Genomic DNA, 22,563 nt, shown 5'->3' on the forward strand with positions numbered 1-22,563 from the left:
TTAGATATAATAAATGTTACTTTACTGCCAAGGATATCTCATTGTCATTCATATGTACCTTGTAATAAACTTTGAATTGTAAATCCTGTAGGTCAATTAAAAGTGCAGTGTTTGAGAAAATTAAAGGCAACATCACCCCAAAACTCAAAGTGCATCCTAGCACTTGGATAATTTCCTCATATTCAAACACTCTTAAAAAGCTTTCCTTTATAGGTTTGCTCACATTATTAAAGGAGTATAGGTTAGAGTGACCCTGACTGTTACTGTATCCATTTTCAAGTAATTTAACTGTACAGTTTTTGAAAAAATTAAAAGCAAAATCACCCCAAAAATCTTATTTTGTCAAGGCACGTGGATCAGATCCTCATATTCAAACACTCGTAAAAAGTTGTCATGTTTGAAGGGTTTCATTTTCAAACATACCATGCTTATTAACATATGAAATTTAAACTCATTTAATGTAGTATTGGACAAAATTACAGGGAAATACTCTCTTGACGTCATACATTTTTACATTTACATTTATGCATTTGGCAGATGCTTTTTATCCAAAGCAACTTACAGTGCACTTATTACGGGGACATTCCCCCCGGAGCAACCTGGAGTTAAGTGCCTTGCTCAAGGGCCCAACAGTGGCATCTTGGTGGTGCTGGGGCTTGAACCCCCGACCTTCTGGTCAGTAACCCTGAGCCTCAACCACTGAGCCACCACTGCCCCATAATGATCTATCTAAATGAAAACCCAGATACAAGTGACAGATCAGAGAGATAAGGAAAGAAATATCAAAATATGTCATGTCCTTGTTTTGAAATGATCACACTTTTATACATTCTTTTCTTTTCTTATTTTAGATAACAGCTATGCGCATCTTAAAGTACAACCGCACTTTCGGCATGTTGTTGTACTCTTGCACAATCCATCAGAATGCACAACAGTGTCTACTTCAGCACCTGTGGACATTTTTGACTACATATTTGCATTTGTATCTACTGTGACATGTCATAACACAGGTTACATAACACTTATCTCACCATCTTTCTGTAATTGACTGTTTATAAAACTCTTGTTTAAATTGCATTAGGTTGTATTGCAGTATTCTCATTATCAATCAATAGTGTGCTTAAGGTGTTCTTGAGTGTCTTGAGAGGCATCTATAAATAAAATGCATTATTATTAATAATAATAATTATAAATTATTATAGGAGTAAGCTGGAGCAGAGGCTGTGGCAGAATGACATCTGGGAGTTTTGCAGAAGCATGAGGACCATCACTGGTTACAAGCTTTCTGGACAATAAAAAACTAAAATAAAAACAAGGAAAGGAAAGAAAAACTTTTCAACTATTCATACTGAAATAATCACAAAAACAACACCATAACTTCAAAGTAACTGCAACTTTGGCACCCCTACCAGGAGCGCAGTGTAAACTTAATTTTTTTTTTAAATGTTTGTCTTTTTGAACTCAAAAAATAAGGTACATTCCAAATTAGGGTAAAGGGTGCAAGAGCCTGTTTGAAATTAGTTTAGCCTGGTCAATATTTTATTTTAAATGTCATCAGACCTGCCGTGACCAATTTGGTGCCCCTTGCATCACAGCCAATTCCATGCACCACTGATCAGTGGGTCATACACATACACAGGAGCTGCATAGCTTTAAGCTTTGGCTTTATGTCTTTGAGATTTATTTATTTTAGAAAAATAATAATAATAAATAAAAACAGTATTAAAGAAGGGTGAGGCTGAGATATTATGGTTAATATTTAATTGAACTTCACTTTCTCATGGAGCAAACAGTCCATTTTTAATTAAGGGGGTTGTTGTTTTTTTTACATCATTACCATCATAGTAATGAAAAAAATGAAAACATTAATTTTTAACATGATTAATTTTATTTTTATATTTACATATAACATATAACATTATATTTTTATAACAGCTCTCCTGCTTTCCATGGCATGATGGTATTTATTAAAATATATATATATATTTCTATGATGATTCTAAGAAAACGCACCCGGAGTTTATTTTTGCTATAGTAACGAATGCAACATTCACGTGCGTCAGATTGACAGATAAAACGCACGCTCTTATTTCAGTGTTGATGTTAATTTTGTAGTAATTATTTTGTGGTTATTGCTTTGTATTCAGTTCAACAACATTAATAATTTTGTGGTGCTTTTCTCAAACACTGCACTTTTAATTGACCTACAGGATTTACAATTCAAAGTTTATTACAAGGTACATATGAATGACAATGAGATATCCTTGGCAGTAAAGTAACATTTATTATATGTAATATGTAAATGTAATGTCATTTAATTCAGTAAACTTTGGTTATAAAATATTTACCTGCCCTATCCAAGAGTCTTAACCAGTCAGATTTCACATAGGCTAAATCAAACATTAATAAACACCAGCACGTCACAGACACTTAATAAATGCTTTTTCGTCAATATAGTTAGACTGGCTATCTTCTGCACTCAACAGGAGTCAGAAAGCACGTCTTTCTGTTATATAGATTTACATTTTCCAGCGTGCATATTTAAACTATAAACAAATGTATAAAGATGAGTGATTTCAGAAAAAGAAAGAAAAAACATACCTTTATTGGTATTTGCCACTGCCAGCTCTGGAAGATGCTTTTTTTTCCAGTTTGGACGTCATGTTCCTTCAATGGAGAGGTGCCCAAACTAGCTCTTCTGTTTGGCCAACATTCTCTGATCTCTGAACAGTGCCCGCCTGCTGCCTCTACAGATGCACAAATCACTTTTGCACCATACTTTACACAGACATGTGGTGCAGAAGGGAGAACGCGTGAAAAAACAGTGTTTGAGACGCGTAGCAGCAGATTCAAGCAGCTGTACTTGTGTTTGTGTAGAAAAATATCAACGAAAAAAATATTAGTTATTAATAAATATTCTACAAGTGTGCAACTCTCGTTGGATGAATTCACATACTGATTTGCGGATGAGCAAAATCTGTCCGTGACTTCACATTTTATGATGCGTGTGTGTGAAGGTGTTGTGGCAGAACGGAATCCGGTAGCCACTCTATTTTGTTACGCTGTTGACCAATTAGGGATAATTTTTTACTAACTATTTAAGGAGGGATATCGTCAAGTCGAAGGAATCGGAAATGAACTTGTGACGTAGGAAAAGACGTTGCTACGGAGATGTGCGCTGTCTGTGAGTGAAAGGTGCTTGGAAGAGAAAGAATGGAAGCGCGCAGTGATCAGATTGTTTGGCTTATGCTTTCCTGGGTTTGGACGCCGTGTCTGTGTGATCGAGAGTGCAGCTGTGAAGCAAAAACGCAAACTCGTTTACCGGTAGAGGTGTGTGCCTTTTGATTAAGCCTCCCTGACTGTTCCTCTGGTCCGTGCTGCAAACAAAGCTCCTGTGACTTACCTGAGACTCCAACTGAAGATCAGCTGTACCGGGTACGAGCTTGACGCCCCCACACCACATGCACACGCCTTGCATCTAATACAAACACCCATACTAAACACGCAATCCTTATTTTTTTTTGTTTATCTTTAGCGTGTAAAATGTATAAAAGTGAAAATGAGTTGATTGGTTTGTTCTGACGAATTAATCTTTTCTCATAACTTTCTTCTTTTTTTGGGAGTTTATGAACATTTGAGACTGAGACAGAGTATATGAAAGTAAGCCAAAACTTGCAGCTTTCATATTCAAGTTGTTTTTGTTTTTCTCTTTGTCTTGATCCCCATAGAGGGGTGATTTAAGTGAAATTGACACAAAATGAAAATATAATCTTGTTTTTGTAAATTAATTGGAGTTTTCCTGTGTTTAATTTGATTCTCCCTCCTTTAAGTACTTCATATGTAACTGGTGGTTTTTAATAAGCTATCTGGATTTTATTTATTGACAGGAATAAAGGCCTGTCTGGCACCCAAATAAATAAAATAAACCGAGGAAATATTTTTATTTCTGAAAGTTGATGGGCTGCCACCGTTACAGTGTTTTGCACCATATTCACTGCAGCAACTGTATCAAAAATGTGAGCGTATGAGTTTCTTAATTTGTGATTCATAGAAAAGGATTTGTGAGCCTGCAATGAAGAATTTGAGAAGGTGTAATTGTTGTGTTGTGTTTGTGGGAGAGAAAAAAAAATCCACAAGTTTGTAACTCTTAAAATAAATTTCTCTGTGACGTCAAATTTACTGATACACATGTGTAGCTAATCTCTACAACTACAAATAACACTGTCACAAGTGCTCATTTGATTTGCACCAAAAATACCTTCATAATTTGGTGCGAAACGAACCAAAATCGAATGTAATATTTAGTGAGACTATTGACCTACAGTTGCTCTCCTCTGCACGTTAACGAGAGCAACAGTCAGCTGCGAGAGGGGTGTTCAAGTGAAAACTCAATTTATCTAAAAACATGTCCACCACAGCTAGTGCAATGATGATAATTTATCAAATAAATAGTTGCGATTATGATTGTCTCTATATGGACTAATTTTCATATTGTCGTGTTTTTTTTTTTAAGTTGTGCTTTTTCCTGTACGTGTGCTTCATTCACCTTGAAAAGTAATTTTTACATATTTAACTTCAAATATAAAAATCAAGTAATAAAGTAGGAATAAACTATGATTTCCTTTTATGGCTTTAAAATGAATGACATAACATTTATGTTTTAAATATCAAAATGTTTCTAAATACTTTAAATAAACTCAGCAAAAATGACTTTTTTCAGGACTATTTTAAAGATTAAAAAAAAATCCAAATAACTTACAGATGTTTATTGTAAAGGGTTTATACAATGTTTTCCATGCTTGTTCAATGAACCATAAACAATTAATGAACATGCACCTGTGGAACAGTCATTAAGACACTAACAGCTTACAGAGCTTAGGACACTAAAGAGACTTTCTTTTCTGACTGAAAAACACAAAAAGAAAGATGCCCAGGGTCCTTACTCAGCTGCGTGAACGTGCATTAGGCATACTGCATTGAGGCATGACTGCAGATGTGGCCAGGGCAATAAATTGCAATGTCCGTACTGTGAGACACCTAAGAGAACGCTACAGGGAGACCGGAAGGCAGACCATGTGTAGCAACACCTGCACAGGATCGGTACATCCAAATATCACACCTGTGGGACAGGTACAGGATGTCAACAACAACTGCCCAAGTAACACCAAGTACGCACAATCCCTCCATCAGTGTTCAGACTGTCTGCAATTGGCTGAGAGAGATTGAACTGAGGGCTTGTAGGCCTGTTGTAAGGCAGATCCTTACCAGACATAACGGTAATAACTTTTTCTATGGGCACATACCCACCTTCGCTGCCAAAAAGTGCTCTACACTGATGAGTTGTGATTTTGTCTCATCAGGGGTGATGGTTGGACTGTTGTCGATGGAATGGAATGAGCTTTACACCGATGCCTGTACTCTGGACCGGGATCAATTTGGAGGTGGAGGGTCCATCTCCAAAATCAAACTGGAGGGTGGTATGTTACAGCATAATCGAACTGTGTTTGTTGACACTGCAGGCAATCTCAACCCTGTGCTTTACAGGGAAGACATCCTCCTCCCTCAAGTGGTACCCTTCCTGCAGGCTCATCCTGACATGACCCTCCAGCATGACAATGCCACCAGCCATACTGCTCGTTCTGTGCGTGATTTCTTGCAAGACAGGAATGTCAGTGTTCTGCCATTGAGCACATCTGGGACCTATTGGATCGGAGGGTGAGGTCTAGGTCCACCCCCCCACCCCCGAAATGTCTTGGAACTTGCAAGTGCCTTGGTGGAAGAGTGGGGTAACATCTCACAGCAAGAACTGGCAAATCTGGTGCAGTCCATGAGGAGGAGATGAACTGCAGTACTTAATGCAGCCGGTGACCACACCAGATACTGACAGTTACTTTTGATTTTGACCCCCCAGCCACCTTTATTCAGGGACATATTATTCCATTTCTGTTAGTCACGTGTCTGTGAAACTTGTTCAGTTTATATCTTAGTTGTTGAATATTTTTATGTTCATACAAATATTTATGTTAAGTTTGCTGAAAATAAAGAGTTGAAAATGAGAGGACGTTTCTTTTTTTGCTGAGTTTGTCTCTTTTTGGTCAACTTTACATTTGCACTTGTTTTTTTTAACTCATTTATAAAAAAAATATACATTTTTTATTTAGATTTTATTATTATTATATTTATATTATGCAAAAAGGGTTCAAAACAGTGTTAAAATGAATGCAAACTTTAATACAGTGAAAAAGACACTATTAGCATAACATAACATGTAACATGTATATAAATAAATAACAATTTCCAACATTCTTTTGAATGGAAAATGAAGCAATGTGATAATTGTACCTGGTCAGAAAAAGTAGTCCATTAATTTACCTGATGAACTTTCACCTTTTGCTGACCCTTTATGCTTCGCAGAGCTAATGTGTGCTTCTAAATCACTTGCACCTTTATTAGGAGCTGACACATAAGTGCCATCTTTACATGTCATACTTTCTGCTTCCAACGGATCTCGACCTGGACGAATGCGTGGGATTTGTTTATGCAAATCTTCTGTAAATTTGCACTTTTCTTTGGGCATTGTTTCCACTCAGCTGTCATTTGCTGCTACTGTCAAGCAACTTTAACGCCGAACACAACAGCACTTTGTGGAGAGATTGACTGGCTGGAATTTGGCCAATAGTTGCTGCAAGCCTCTTATAATCAACCAATTGGTGTGCGAGAAGGCGGGACTTACAGTGCCTTGCGAAAGTATTCGGCCCCCTTGAACTTTTCGACCTTTTGCCACATTTCAGGCTTCAAACATAAAGATATAAAACTGTAATTTTTTGTGAAGAATCAACAACAATCATGAAGTGGAACAAACCTGACGACCTGGAGAAAGGTCGCCCCATAGAGTCCTCCCAGCTGGCGGAGGTCCTCCAGTCCCTCGCGACGCTACACCAAAGCCACCAGAAACCCCTGCTTGAGCTCCGGCAGGACCAAGATCGCTGTTTTTTTTAATCGTGCAGGCTCAGGCAGAGGACCGGCACGCCATCCGGAGCCTCCTCAGCCAGGAGACCGAGTCGGCCACAACCGCGCTACGCTACCCCCGCCCACGTTACAGAAGATGGGGGCAGCAGATGATCTTGAGGCCTTCCTTTGTTGGAGCGCACGACAGAAATCTGGGGCTGGCCGCTCGAACAGTGGGCAGCCCGCCTAATTCCCCTCCTGTCCGGGGAAGCTCAACTTGCGGCACAACAACTGCCGGCGACGAACCTCCTGGCCTATGCAGACCTGAAGAGAGCCATTCTGCAACGGGTCGGTCGGAGCCCGGAAGAGAATCGCCAGCTCTTCCGGGGCATGAAGTTAGAAAAGTCCGATCGCCCGTTTGCTCAGCGGCTCCCGGACGCCTGTCGGAGGTGGCTGCTCGCGGGGGACCGCAACGTCGAGGGAGTGATCGACCAGGTGGTACTGGAGCAATTCGTCCAACGGCTGCCCCGGAAGACGGCGGAGTGGGTCCAGTGCCACCGCCCGGCGTCGCTGGAGGAGGCTGTTCGTCTGGCAGAGGACCATTTGGCGGCGATCCCAAGTGCGGACGAGCCCTCTTCTCTCTTTGATTGGCCAAATTTTAGAGATATTTTAGAGGGTATTTGCGCGGATGGGTCCTGCATAAAGAGGTGTGCGGTGTGCAATGCTTTGGCAGGGGAGGCGGAGGCGGAGCCGGGGCCGTCCTCGGCTGCTCTGAATGACGAGGGAAGGGGCGAGGTGGCCACCCCTCCTCTCAGGGAATTCCCTGAGGGGGACTTTCCTCTAGAGCAGTCGCGGGACGAAACCCTTAAACATGCTCTTGACCAAGTGAGAGTAATTGATGGTCAACAGCTCCGGCCGGGCATCACCATTTCATACCCATATTTTGCCATAATTAAAGATCGGCTATATAGAGTGACGCAGGATGCTCAAACAAAGGAGGACAGGAAATGAGGCTTCAACAAAAGGTATGGCTTTAATTGCCGTCTGTCTCACAATAGTTCACAGAAAATACAACACTAAACAATACAAGCGCACTGGGTTGGCTTGTCCGGTATTTTTTCCCTGGAGGCTCTGTGTCTGCTTTTTATGCCGCTCTCCTCGTGCTCACTGGAATTAGAGACAGGTGTTAGGCATAATTTAGCTCAGGTGTAAGCGCCCTTACCGATTTCCTCTCCCGGACGGGCGCTTGACCACGCCCCCGCTGCCACACATGTCTGATGAGTTTGTAGTCTAAGAAAAGAACCATTTCTATGCCCAACCTTATTTTTAAATATGGAGTACTCTGAAATTATCTGTTTTTGGCTTTGCGCTGGGTAACCCTGTCCACTGAGAACTGGCACCAGTCCAAAAAATTTTCTCTTAACAGTATTTTGAAGTCAGTAGCTCACTATTCAGCTAAAACAACTTCATTTTGGCTGAGAATGTTACACCTAATGAATGTTTTCTCTGAGCACTCACTCTCTTCAAGTGGAGGTCTGTCTCACAACCACTAAACTTTTAAGAATTGTGAAGAGGTGGCAGACATTCCCACCTACTCTATCCCTCTCAGTTTGATTGAGTACTCCATTTCGAACAAATAAGGCTGGGCAAAGAAATGCAAATGCAAGCAGGAAAGAAGAAACGATACAACCACTCACTGCTCCTGACTGAATATCTGTAGTAGTTGTGACTTTGGAAGGGGCGTGTCGGCATGAAAGATGATAGAAACCAATGATTTTGCCAAATGATTTCAACTTCTGTACTTTATTTCAATAACATTATTTTGTTCAATATGACCCATTGCAATTTATTTTAACCAAATTAATTAATAATTTGAAAGATACAATGCATTGATAAATGTTGTGTAAAGCTGAGTGTTTGTGTACAGGATGCGTGACACAATTCTCGACATCAGCAGAGTGCACGAGCACTGAACAAGCGCAGCCTGATTTTTTTCTAACCGCACGTCTTTGAACGCGCAGAATGCATATGTCCCTGGAAGTATTTAAAATCTAAATTTATGTCGCTCTGTGAGGATTATTTCAAATTCTCTGCATTTTATTACATTGTTTTGGGCTGGTTTCAATCGAGATCATCTGCTAAGTAGCAACATGCCGCTCTTAGGGGGCTCAACAGGATATGCCCAAAAGTCCCAATTTTCCTTTAGTAACTCCTATAGAGGATTCAATCTAATTAATATCACTCCACCACTCATACTTTCTATCTATCACTCCATCACTTTCTTTTTTATCTTTACATCACTCTTTTTTCTTTGTCACTTTAACACCCTAGCAACTTCATACAACCTAGCAACCATTTAGTGCAACCTAGCAACCAAAACCCATTGACTACCATTCAAAATGGCTTAGATGGATATCACATGATCAGAATGTCCTACAGACATGAAACTTGGATTGTTTAAATTGGGTGAGTAATCAGTCTTCAAGTATCATCATAGAAACTACGTAGCCATGCCCTAGTAACCATTTAGAGCAACCTAACAACCAAATCCCACTGACTTATATTTTAAATCGCTTAGATGGTTATCTCAGGATCAGAATGTTGTTGAGACTTAATTGTTTGCTTGTATGACTCAGAACAGCAAACAGCATTCTTGGCATCACATTGGTAAATGCCTAGCAACCACGTGGGCTTACCCTAGCAACCAAGAAAAAAAATCACATATCTCTCTGCTCCAGAAAATCGTAGAGACTTCTGGGTTGATTCATTTCAATCAGTATGGCAAGGAGCATTGTTGGCTGTCACCTTGGTAACTACCTAGCAACCAGATGGGGTTACCCTAGCAACCAAGTAAGAAATCACATATCTCTGCACTAGAAAATCGTAGAGACTTACGGGTTGACTTATTTCACTCAGGATGCCAAGGAGCCTTGAAAATTATCACCCTGGTTTCTGCTTAGCAACCACTTGGGGTTACCCTAGCAACCAAGTAACAAATCTCATATCTGTGCACTAGAAAATGTTGACTTATTTCACTCAGGATGGCAAGGAGCATTGTTGGCTGTCACCTTGGTAACTGCCTAGCAACCAGATGGGGTTACCCTAGCAACCAGATGGGGTTACCCTAGCAACCAAGTAAGAAATCCCATATCTCTATAACATAATATCATACAGACTTCTGGGTTGACTTATTTCACTCAGGATGGCAAGTAGCATGGGTAAGTATTACCCTTGTAACTGCATAGCAACCAGATGGGGTTACCCTAGCAACCAATTAACAAATCACAAATCTCTGAACCAGAAAATCATTAAGACTACCAGATTGACATAATTCACTCAGGATGGCAAGGAGTATTGTTGGCTGTCACCTTGGTAACTGCCTAGCAACCAGATGGGGTTACCCTAGCAACCAGATGGGGTTACCCTAGCAACCAAGTAACAAATCACATATCTCTGCACCAAAAAAATCGTAGAAACTTCCGGGTTGACTTATTTCACTCAGGATGGCAAGGAGCATTGTTGGCTGTCACCTTGGTAACTGCCTAGCAACCAGATGGGGTTACCCTAGCAACAAAGTAACAAATCACATATCTCTTCACCAGAAAATCATAGAAACTACCGGGTTGACTTATTTCACTCAGGATGCCAAGGAGTATTGTTGGCTGTCACCTTGGTAACTGCCTAGCAACCAGATGGGGTTACGCTAGTGACCAAGTAAGAAATCACATATCTCTGCACCAGAAAATTTTAGAAACTTCCGGTTTGTTTTATTTCACTCAGGATGGCAAGGAGCATTGTTGGCTTTCACCTTGGTAACTGCCTAGCAACCAGATGGGGTTACCCTAGCAACCAAGTAAGAAATCACATATCTCTGCACCAGAAAATTTTAGAAACTTCCGGTTTGTTTTATTTCAATCAGGATGGAAAGTGGCCTTGATAATAATCACCCTGTTAACTGCTTTCAACCAGATTGGGTTACCCTAGCAACCAAGTACTTACACTACAAGAAACACTTATAAGAAACATATTTTAGATGTTCTAATAATTAGATGATTGAAGAAAATGACAATTATCAACTTATAGTATATTTAATTTAAAAAGCTAACCTATTCAACATTATATTAAGTAAATACAACATAACAGCTAATGTGTTCATTTGTAGTTAACAAACAGCAAACTTGAATAACCTTTTAAACCGATAAGATCATCTCTGATATCAGGTATGTGGGTGGTATGGTGGGAAAGGACGATGTGTAGAGACCAATCGGCCTCTGTTTTACAGCTTGGATTGGACTGATCGCTTGGACTGACCGGTCTTTATTTATCATGTGCTCAACTGAAACAGTGCTGGATCTTATTACTTGTTAATTATTCTATGTATTATGTTTGTGGTTTATTGTGGCATTTACAAATATAAGTAGTTCTTTGGTTCAGTAAAACCCTCAGATCACATGTTTGGAGAGTTTTTTTGGACTTTTGATTAAAAAAAAGGCTACCTTGGTTCCTAATGCCATAACTTGCTTGGAGATAACAATACAAAATTTTGCCCGGATACAGTTAATATTATTGTAGTCGTCATGTCAAGCATGAATAATTCACTAAATGAATTTATAAACTGCATCACTTTCTCAGCAGTGCTGTAAGTCAAGTCAAGTCAATTTTATTTGTATAGCGCCTTTCACAACACACATTGTTTCAAAGCAGCTTTACAGAAGATCAGGTATTAACAGACGATAAAACTGTAATGTCTATAATGTTGATGAATCATCATTGTCAAATTAGTATAAAACACTATTGTTAATCGCGTTTAAAAATAAGTAATTAAATAATAATTGTATTTAGCACCCCAGTGAGCAAACCAAAGGCAACTGTGGCGAGGAACACAAAACTCCATAAGATGTAGATTAATGGAGAAAAATAACCTTGGGAAAAACAAGACCCACTGTGGGGTCCAGTTCCCCTCTGGCTAACATCATGAATATAATGTAAATATTACTTATGTATAGTTAAAATCATGGTTTAAAATTATTAAACTAAGTAAGTGTTAAGGGTCAGTGTTTAAACATCGATTGTGTTTGGTCATTAATCTTACAGTTCAATGTCTTAAGTCCATCCTTGATTAATTGCAGAAGTTCACATAGATGCAATTGTCCTTGTTAATTGGCTGATGAAGGCTTTTGTTGGCAATAGTTAGTCTATGCATTCCATTTCAAGATCGTAGTCCATCAATAGATGAGGGGATGCAGGTTGGAGTTGGCATCAGTTCATCCTCTGAAGTCCATCATAACAGACTGAAGTGATGTTTGGCTGGCACGGGCTGCATTTAGTCATCATCATTCAGCGACATGTAGCAGTGGAGTCCAACACGAAGCAGGAATGGAGCTGGATCCAGCCGGTTCTGGTGACATGGAAACAAATAAAATAATATTAGCATAGATGCCATTAAATTTATTGCAGAGTTAGAGATCATGATCACTGTTTCTGGTTTCTGGTTCCGGCAGACCCAACTAAAGCAGCCTAATTGTGGGTTGGAGAATAAATTAGGTGTATGCCTGGCTAAATAGATGAGTCTTTAGTCTAGACTTAAACTGAGAGAGTGTGTCTGCATCTCAAACAGTGTTAGGGAGACTATTCCATCGTTTAGGAGCCAAATATGAAAAGGATCTACCTCCTTTTGTGGATTAACAGGCCAGAATTTTGCGATCTTAATGAACGTGTTGGATTATGGCATGGTAGAAGATCACTTAAGTACTGCGGAGCTAGACCATTCAAAGCTTTGTACGTAGTTTATTAATTAATTTAATAAATTAATTAAATATTATTCGTTAATTAATACGGAATTTAACAGGTAGCCAATGTAACGATGATAAAATGGGGCTAATATGATCATATTTCTTGGTTCTTTTTAGCACTCTGGCTGCTGCATTTTGAACCAATTTAATTTTATTTATTGATCTTGCTGGACATCCTCCCAGTAATGCATTACAATAATCTAGTCTAGTTTTTCGGCATCAGCAACAGAGAGCATAAGCCTTAATTTAGCAATATTTCTTAGGTGGAAGAATGCTGTTCTACAAACATTTGTAATTTGATTTTCAAAGGACAGATTGGTATCAAATATAACACCTAAGTTCTTCGCTGTAACCGTACATCCATCTAGAGTCAAATTATATTTTAGCGGAGTTTTTTGGTCCAATAATTAGTACCTATTAGTTTGTCAGAATTGAGTAGAAGACCTGATTGAAATTCTTCATATATACTATTTCTCTGTACAAATGAACATATTTGGGAGGATACTGCCTTTTCTAGTATTTTAGACGTAAACGGGAGATTTGAAATCGGTCTATAATTAGCAAGTTCTCCAGGATCAATTTGTGGCTTCTTAATAAGTGGTTTGATAATTGCCATTTTAAAGTTTCTTGGGATATGTCCTAAGCATAGCGAGGAGTTAATGATTTTAAGAAGAGGTTCTGAGATTACAGGAGATACCTCTTTTAAAAGCTTAGTTGGTATAGGATCTAACAAACAAGTTGTGGCTTTTGAGGTTTCGATAAGTTTTGTTAGCTCTTCATGACCTATGACAGAGAAAGATTGAAGTTGCGCGTGAGAAATTATTAGGCACTGTTTTCTGAGGTGCGATGACAGATGATTGCATAATTCCAATTTTATTTCTGATTATTTCAATTTTATCTGTAAAGAAATTCATGAAGTCATTACTCTTGTGCTGCGATGTAATATCCGGTTCTGTTGAGGCTTTATTCCTATCCAATTTAGCCACAGTACTGAATAAACATCTAGGATTGTTGTGGTTATTTTCTAAAATAAGTTTACTAAAATATGTAACATAAAAGTTTTTGATTTATGAGTGAAATAAGGTCTATGGTAAACTAACTTGACGATATGTGGACATTTTGTTTTGCAAAATAAATTACACAGTCATATATCAAATGTCTTTTTCGTCCCATTATATAGTCCATTCCCTCCAGCACCAGTTATATAAAAAACAAAAAACATTAATAAGAAGTCGGCAGTGTAAATGGACTGTCCTGTATACAATTAATTCGAAGAATACAAAATAATTCTAAATTCATAGTACAATTCAAATAAAGCTAAAATATTATAAAAATAATGAAATGGCAAAAAATGTATAATAATAATTTACCAAAACCAAACATTTTATATTCTCAAACTTCTTTCACTGGTACCTTTTCCAGTGACTTAATCACTCTACAACAACAGGTGGAAAATTCCAATACAGATCATAAATACATTGTAAATATAAACATGATGATAATAATAATAATTTAAAGATAAACCATGACCTATAGATAGTTTAACACAAATGTCATACAATTTTGTTTCATAAGATGGCAATACAACTCTGATCATCAGGGACATAATTTGATGTTCCACTATATTTTCAGAGTTTGGAATCTTCAAACTGCAAATGCAGGAACCGAGTTTGGAAAAACAGCAAATTGCACGACGCGCCAATTCATTAACATACAATACACCCACAGTTTGTGCACATAAGTCCACAGATAGCGCAAATACTCCTACCCACGGTGTCTTCTACTAGAACTGCTCCCATTAGATATATGGTGTGGGCATGACACCATATAAAAACATTAAAAGCTGCTGACCGGTAATTAATATTATATGGATGAACTCGTGTGTCGATTGTACTGGTTTATTAAATAACTTTGTGTCATTTGTGATAAGACTGTCTAGTCATTGTCATCTCTGTTGACATTTAGTCAGCTAGAGTTATTTACTTTAGTCCCTGTTTCTATGGTTATAGATGTTATTCACAGCTGTCCTGAGAATAGAAAAAGGCTTGACTTTGTTTATTCATTCAGACAGTATTTAATTAGCTCATGTAAAGTATTGTATTAATGATCAGAGTAACACCTGTTAATAAATATTGTTGTCAATCCCAAACACTGAGTGTGTGAATGTAGCCTTTTAGAAATTAATCCTATGACAACCAACCCCTTTATCCAACCAACCAACCCTAATCTGCCCTACATAATTACAGTTTGTGCAGCCAGAATATAGAAACAACAAGAATAAGGGAAATGTAGTGCTTTTTCTCTGGATTAACGTTACATATGCTTGATCTGTGCTTTCAGAGAATGAACAGACATGAGATGCAGAACGCTGGTGTTGGGAAAAGAGACTGGCATGACTATGCAACTATTAAGAGCGATGCTGTACGCTCAGGTATGTCACAAAATAGCAGAAGTAATAAAACTAAAGCTAATTGTATCATCTTGCCCATGCATGTATACTGACATTTAAATTTATATCAAAATCACTTTTATCAACATTCATTGACAAATCTAAGTTCACATATTGAGTAATTATGCTTATTTAAGTTAAATCATAATTGTAAAAATATGTTATAATTAAAAACATATTAATGTGTTTACAGGTGTTGGGGAGCAGGGAAAGCCTTACCCATTGACTGACTCTGACAGAGTAGACCAGGCGTACCGGGAAAATGGATTTAACATATTTGTCAGTGATCGTATTGCCCTAAACAGATCCCTGCCCGATATCAGACACCCAAAGTGAGTGCTGCTTTTTATTTTCTTCAGAATTGGACTAGACAGGCTGTTTTCAACATTAAGTTTTGTCAATGTAGAATTTACTTGGGATTAATAGACACACACACACACACACACACACACACACACACACACACACACACACACACACACATATATATGTATATGTGTTTTATATATATAAACTGATTCACAAATTCAGATTCTCCCAACCTCTCCTCTTATAATTTGGTCCATAACTACATATTTAACAAAACAATACTTTCTTCTAGGATATTAAAAATGGTTTTTAAAATGCAATTTAGCAGATGTGTTTTGACAACTCTGCAGCATAGCCTCAAGCCAAAGCGACAGCACTTTCTCGTTTCCCCAGCAGCATTTTTTTCAGCAGTGGTGTTGCTGTCCGTCTAAGAGCCTGCAACCCTGGACCAGTATTCACACTCATCAGAGGAGGAATAGCTTAAAAACGACCATAGAATCATTACACAGCTGACAGTTATTCATGTTCACCTTGTCATGTGTTTATTTACTGGGAGCTTTTGACACTTGAAGTGCTCTGGAAGCCTAGATTGCTGTAGTAATAACTGTCAAGTAATTAATGGTCTCAATGCAGAAATATACTAGCACCATTTTTTTGTAATCATAAATACAAATTAGGCTTGGAATTGTTGCCTTTTTCACACATCAACAATCATAAAATATTCCCGGTGATTATCGATCAATTCATTTTGCATTCACTGCATTTTTTCAGATATAAAAGTGGCTACTTGTTGCTACACCAAACCCTTAAATCTACTGCAAAGGCTTAACAGTATTTGTTGGTAGCTCATGAGGTCCGTGAGTCAGTGGTAAGAGCAATGACATCTGCCTTCTCAAACTGCTTATGCACAATAGTCTTTATATATTAATACATATTTCTCAATACAGTTTTAAATTTTTAGCGGCAGGGTATTTTAAACTCTGGTTTAATTTCCTCTAACATGTTTGGAAAAAAGAAATTCTCCACCACATTAAGCGACTGCATATCTCCGACTTTAAACTTAGCTACACAATTTGTTAGCTTTTTGGCCTGTGGTGAATCAGTTAATATTTTTTTTCTTGGTGTTCAAAGCATCCGCAATTGTGGGTTGTACCTGTTTGCTTTCACTGAACATTCCTGCCATTTGCCATGATATCTGTTTATGTGAGATATTGGATTGGTTGTATTCCTGGAGGAAAGCAACTGTGCCTTGCAATTTTTACACACTGTTTGGCCAGCTCCATCAACCTAAAATCCAAAATGACTCAAAAAATTTCCCATTTGCTTATCTGCCATAATATTACCCACAACAAAGTACCCCATGTGCAACACCAGCTGCACAAATGTAGGGGTGACAGAAATTAGGATAACAAGTGCAAATGTTATATCAACTCCTTTTGTTGTCTTACATTACATTTATTCATTTGGCAGACGCTTTTATCCAAAGCGACTTACAAAAGAGGAAAACATAAGCGAATCATCTTAAGGGGACAGTGGTACGAAAAGTGCCATACTACAAAGTTTCACTATCATCAGAATAGTATACAAAACATATTTAAGTGCAACAAGAAATGGAAATAATGTTTTTTTTTTTTTTTTTTTGTGACCGGTTAAGTGCTTTTGGAAAAGATGTGTTTTTAGCAGTTTTTTGAAGATAGAGAGTGAGTTAGCTTCCCGGATTGAGTTGGGAAGGTCATTCCACCACCGTGGTATGATGAAACTGAAAGTCCGGGAAAGTGTTTTGGTGCCTCTTTGTTTTGGTATGACAAGACGACGTTCCTTAGCCGACCGCAGGCTTCTGGTGGGAACGTAGCTCTGTATAAATGTCTTAAAGCTATTACACCAGAATACATAAAATGGAAAGCCAACTGACTGTGAATTGGGAAGCAAACAAATTAGGCTTCTAATTTAAATGTCGGCTAATGGTAAGTGATGCGTAAATACTTTCATTTTTTTTAAATAACATGCCAATCAATATATTATGACATTCCTAATATGAATAGATAATATAAACCTATTTAACAGAACATACACATATAACAACCACCAACACTACTGAATCACTACACTATACCACAGCCATTTTGGTACATTAACCATTTTTTTAACATAAAATTTTTAAGCATAGGCCTCAGCATCCAATATCCAAATGTACACAAACAATGTACAAACAAATGAGACGATTTTGAATTGATTTGGCGTTAATGAGGTAGTGACATAAGGCCTATGCTTAAATTTTTTTTTTATCTGATGGCTCAGAAAAGGTTTGAGTTCAAGCTTTTATTTAGGGTGCACAAACAAATTAATTTAAATAGTTTTAATTATGTTTTAATCACATGGGGTGCCAACTTCATGGAGGTGCAATGTTTGCACAAGATTTGGTGGTATTGCCTACAGATGTCAGTCATTCCATACACCATCGTACTATCACCTCGGTTTAATCACACGCCCAAGCTGCATACTGTATATTATGTAAGTACATGACATCCTCCTGCTGTTTAATACACTTGGCCATTTCAATTTCTATTTTAATTTTATTCATTGTCAAATTGTCATTGATTTCATGAAGAAATTTGCTTATAGCAACATATTGCAGTATGGTACCGGAATTAGCAACAAGATGATATCGTACGGTTTTCATTTTTTGGTATTACAATGTTTCATAAGTACCAGTATACCGTGCAACCCTAGCACATGCACATATTTGTGGCCCTGTTTCCACCTGGTGTTAAGATGTGTTTTTGTGATCCTATCACAAGATGGTCAGCCGAGATGCATTGCTTTTTCTGTTGTGACCTCTTGTGTTCTGATTTTGAGCGGAGGTTCTCTGATTTCATGATGACGTACATTAATTACTCTGTCAATGTTTTACTGCATGATAATAAACCACAAATTAAGACATGAAAGATGAAGAAAATGGCATACTGTTTCTCCCATATGTATATCAAATAAAATGTAAGCACAAATGTAACATTTCAAGCAGTAGTGTCTCTTATTTTAAGGATGTATCTGTATTAACTAGGGATATCCATAGGGCTGGGTATAGCCACCTACCTCACAATATATCATGATACATACAATTGCAATCAACCAGCAATACGTTCTGTTGATGTGAATTAAAACACATCAACTTACCCCCACCAAAAAAAGCCAGTAATGATTTACAAAGGTAAGCTTTTCTGATGACCCAGAATTGTTAAACTTTGAATCAATATCAGTTGAGTGACATATTCAAAGTCATAGTTTGAATATATAATGCAATATTTCTAAATGGCAGGATTATTTTTAAATACAGCCATGTCATAATTATTCAACCCCTATTACATGTAGCTGCTTCTTAAATATGAAAGGCTACACAAAAATAAGCCATCACTGTACAATGGCACTTAAGAGTTTTAAAAATGAAGTTCAGTGTAGTAAGCAAAAATGTATTCCTATGCAAAACATGTAATTAAAATAAGCGGTCCCAAAAGCTAATACCTTTATTATTTCATGTATTATTTCATTACACAAGAAAGGCCATGGCTATTTCCAAGGCTCTTCAATTTCCAATAGACAAACTTGGCAGCACCATTCATACATTTTTTTTAAATATGGTACAACAGCAGCCTTTTTGGGTGTAGAAGAAAGCAAAATTTCATCAAGGGAAATGTTGACCTGAATATTCAAAAAGAAATTTGTGAAGACCTGTGAGTCCAGGAAGAAGGTTTTATGGACACATGACACTAAACTGAAAATAAGTTTCAATCCCAAGGGTCAGCAGTATATCTGGAGTAAGAAAGACAATGTGATGACAACAACACCACCATCCTCACGGTCAAGCATGGTGGTGGGTCAGTCCTGTCATGGGGGGTTTTGTGGCTGCAGGAAATGGCTATCCTGACTATGTGACTGACACCATGGATTCTTTTAGGTGTCAGGCCAAATGATTGTCTTTGGGGATTGAATATTTTTGATATGACATTTGTGGAAAGAATTAGTTATTAGTTATTTTTAAATGTGGGTAAACTGAACTCGTTGTTCTCAAAATCACTCACATGTGTATTACTGAAATATAGACCTCCAGAACTAGAGGAACTAGAGGAAGTCATCACCTTTGCAAAATGGCCGACACAGCAGCAGTGCTTGATTGAGGCTCTTCAATTCTCAGTCTGCAAAATGCGCTAATTAATGAATCCTCGTGCATATCTACCTTACGATAAGCTTGGAGAGTTATTAGAGGTATCAAACCTCTTTTCTTTTTTCTTTTTTGAGAACTGTTAGACGGACACCGTTTGTTCAGTTGATTATTTCACCTGTGATCCGTCATGGAACAAAACGCGACCAACACATTTATTTTGAAAGCTCTCCAACAACTTAAGAGATGTTCATATATTTTGACCCGAAACTTGACAACCTGCAAATAGCTGCAAATGCATTGCAGTCTTCCCTTAAAACTCTCGGGGACCAAATAGGAGAGCTTGAATTTAGAGTCAGTTCAAACCAGGATAACATAACTGATCTAGAGGAACGCGTTGAGACGCTGGAGAAGCAAAATACACTACTACTGCAGAAAGTCGAGGACGCCGAAAATCGGAGCAGAGCCCTAAATCTTCGCTTCATTCACATTCCTGAGCGAGCTGAAGGTACAGATACAATCGGCTTTATTGAACATCTACTCACTCATCTCTTTGGCGAAGACAACTTTTCTACTCCACCGGTAATCGAGCACGCTCATCGCATTTCTGGAGCCTCTTCCAAACCGAACTCCAAACCAGGTTCAAGAACCATTCTGGTAAAGTTTATTCACTTTCGAGACAAACTTAAGATTCTTAGCCTTGCTCGGGAGAAAAAGGAGCTGAGGTACCTAGGCTCTAGAGTCTTCATTTATCCAGACTTCAGCCATGGCTTGACGCAGAAACGCCGCCTGTTTGACCCGGTAAAAAAGAAACTAGGCGAGATGGGGATTCGTTATGCGTTGTTGTACCCTGCTACTCTCAGGATTCACATCGGTGAAGTAGCCCACCTCTGCAACTCTCCAGACGAATCGGAGGTGCTTATTCGGGATGTCTTGATGAAATCTCCATAGTGTGGGTCTGTCCTGAATTGCACTTCACTTCTTATTTTGTTGTCTGTAGCTCTTATTCTGTATTCAATTTCTGAATCTTTGTTTATCGTAAATGATCGTGCTTCGGTAATTATATTGATTATTGTATTTACTATTTCCTGGATTGCATTACTTGTTGACTGAGATTTGAATTTTTTTTTTTTTTCTCTTTCGTTTAGTCTATCTATTAATGTTTTTGTTATTTGTTTTGATAGAATGTATATGTGGTTGTGTGTGTGTGTGTGTGTTGGCTCCCATGGTGCTCACCCCCCTTGGTTTCTATTTTTCACTATGTACTTACATGATTTCTTTATTAGTCTACACCGTATTATAATTTATAAGTATTGATAAAGGTCTTTATATTATACACCTGAACATTAGAAGCCTACTTCCTAAAATTGATCAATTACGAGCGTGGTTATCCTATAATAATCCAAGTATTATTACATTATCCGAAACTTGGCTTACCAGCAACATTTCTGACACTGATATCAGTATAGACAACTATAAATTATTTAGATCTGACAGAGGAACAAGGGGAGGTGGAGTAGCCACTTATGTACTATCTCATTTAAATTCTCAACTTATGGTTCCTATTGAGATTCCAGTACTTTTTGAGGGTCTGTTCATTAAAATTACTCTGCATGAAAATAAGCAAATTATTATTGGAAATATTTACAGACCGCCTACCTCTCTGAAAGTGGAATCATTTAAAAATATTATTTCTACTGTTTCTTCCTTAGTTTCTAATAAAGAAATGATACTTATGGGTGACTTTAATATTAATTGGCTTCATTCATCTACATTTACTGAAAGAAATATGATTAATAGTTTAAATTTGACACAACTTATAGCTGAGCCCACAAGATTGACTCCTACCTCTAAATCTCTTTTGGATTGGGCCTTAGTTTCTCACCCTGAACGAATAATTAAATCTGGGGTTTTACCAGACAGCTTTAGTGATCACCACATGATCTATTGCGTTTGGAAAATTTCGAAGCAACGTTTCCCTCCCAAATTTATTAAGATACGGCAAATCAAATTCTTTAATAGTGACAAATTTATTAACGATTTGCATCAAATTAACTAGTACAGGCTTAATCTAATTCCATTTATTGATGATGCATGGCATTTTGTATATACTGAGCTCTTGAATGTCATAAATAAGCATGCTGTTTGGACTATTGTTAAAGTTAAAGGTAGCCACTTGCCGTGGGTAAATGGTGACCTTATTAATCTCTTTAAACAGAGGGATAGGGCTTGGCATAAGTTTAGACGTACAAAACACACTGCTGACTGGGAAGAATATAAACGATTAAGAAACAATTGTACCATGCAAACAAGAAACTCCAAATCCAGTTACTTTAGAAATTGTCTATCGAATGATTTCAAAAACCCACAAAGATTCTGGAAACAGGTTAATAATTTACTTGGGAAATCAGGGCGGACTACAACCAATTTAAATTTGAATAATGAAATTATAGATGATCCAGTAACCATTGCAAATGCTTTTAGTTTACATTTTTCTTCAGCACCACAAGTTCAGACTCATACTTTTAAACTAGATTTGGCTCTCTGTCCCCATACCGGTAGTTCCTTTTCATTTACAGAGATCAGCCCAGCAGATGTGCAAAAGGTTATAAGTGAACTGTCATCTACCAGTAGAGCTGGACTAGATGGCATTGAGAACAAGTTTATTAAAATTGGTTCTCATGTACTAGCAGCGCCATTGGCCTTACTTTTTAATTTATCGTTTTCATCTTGTACGATTCCTTTGGCCTGGAAATGTGCTAAAGTTATTCCACTTCATAAAGGTGGCAGTTCTGATAATATTAATAACTATAGACCCATTTCAATCATCAACAGTGTTGTAAAAGTTTTTGAGAAAATAATTTTCATCCAACTATCGAATTATTTAGCTAATAATGATCTATTATCTC

General features: G+C 37.8%; 1 protein-coding gene across 1 annotated transcript in view; it reads left to right on the forward strand.

Annotated features, from left to right (window-relative positions):
- LOC127625474 (polypeptide N-acetylgalactosaminyltransferase 10-like) overlaps positions 1 to 22,563 on the forward strand; it is a 213,421-nt gene that overhangs the window by 23,064 nt on the left and 167,794 nt on the right. The window contains exons 2-3 of the mRNA XM_052100778.1: positions 15,081 to 15,171; positions 15,383 to 15,521. Of these exons, the coding sequence (XP_051956738.1) occupies positions 15,081 to 15,171; positions 15,383 to 15,521 (230 nt within the window). The remainder of the gene's footprint in view (positions 1 to 15,080; positions 15,172 to 15,382; positions 15,522 to 22,563) is intronic.

Source organism: Xyrauchen texanus, chromosome 31 (genome assembly GCF_025860055.1).
Source record: "Xyrauchen texanus isolate HMW12.3.18 chromosome 31, RBS_HiC_50CHRs, whole genome shotgun sequence".
In the NCBI taxonomy this organism is placed as follows: domain Eukaryota; kingdom Metazoa; phylum Chordata; class Actinopteri; order Cypriniformes; family Catostomidae; genus Xyrauchen; species Xyrauchen texanus.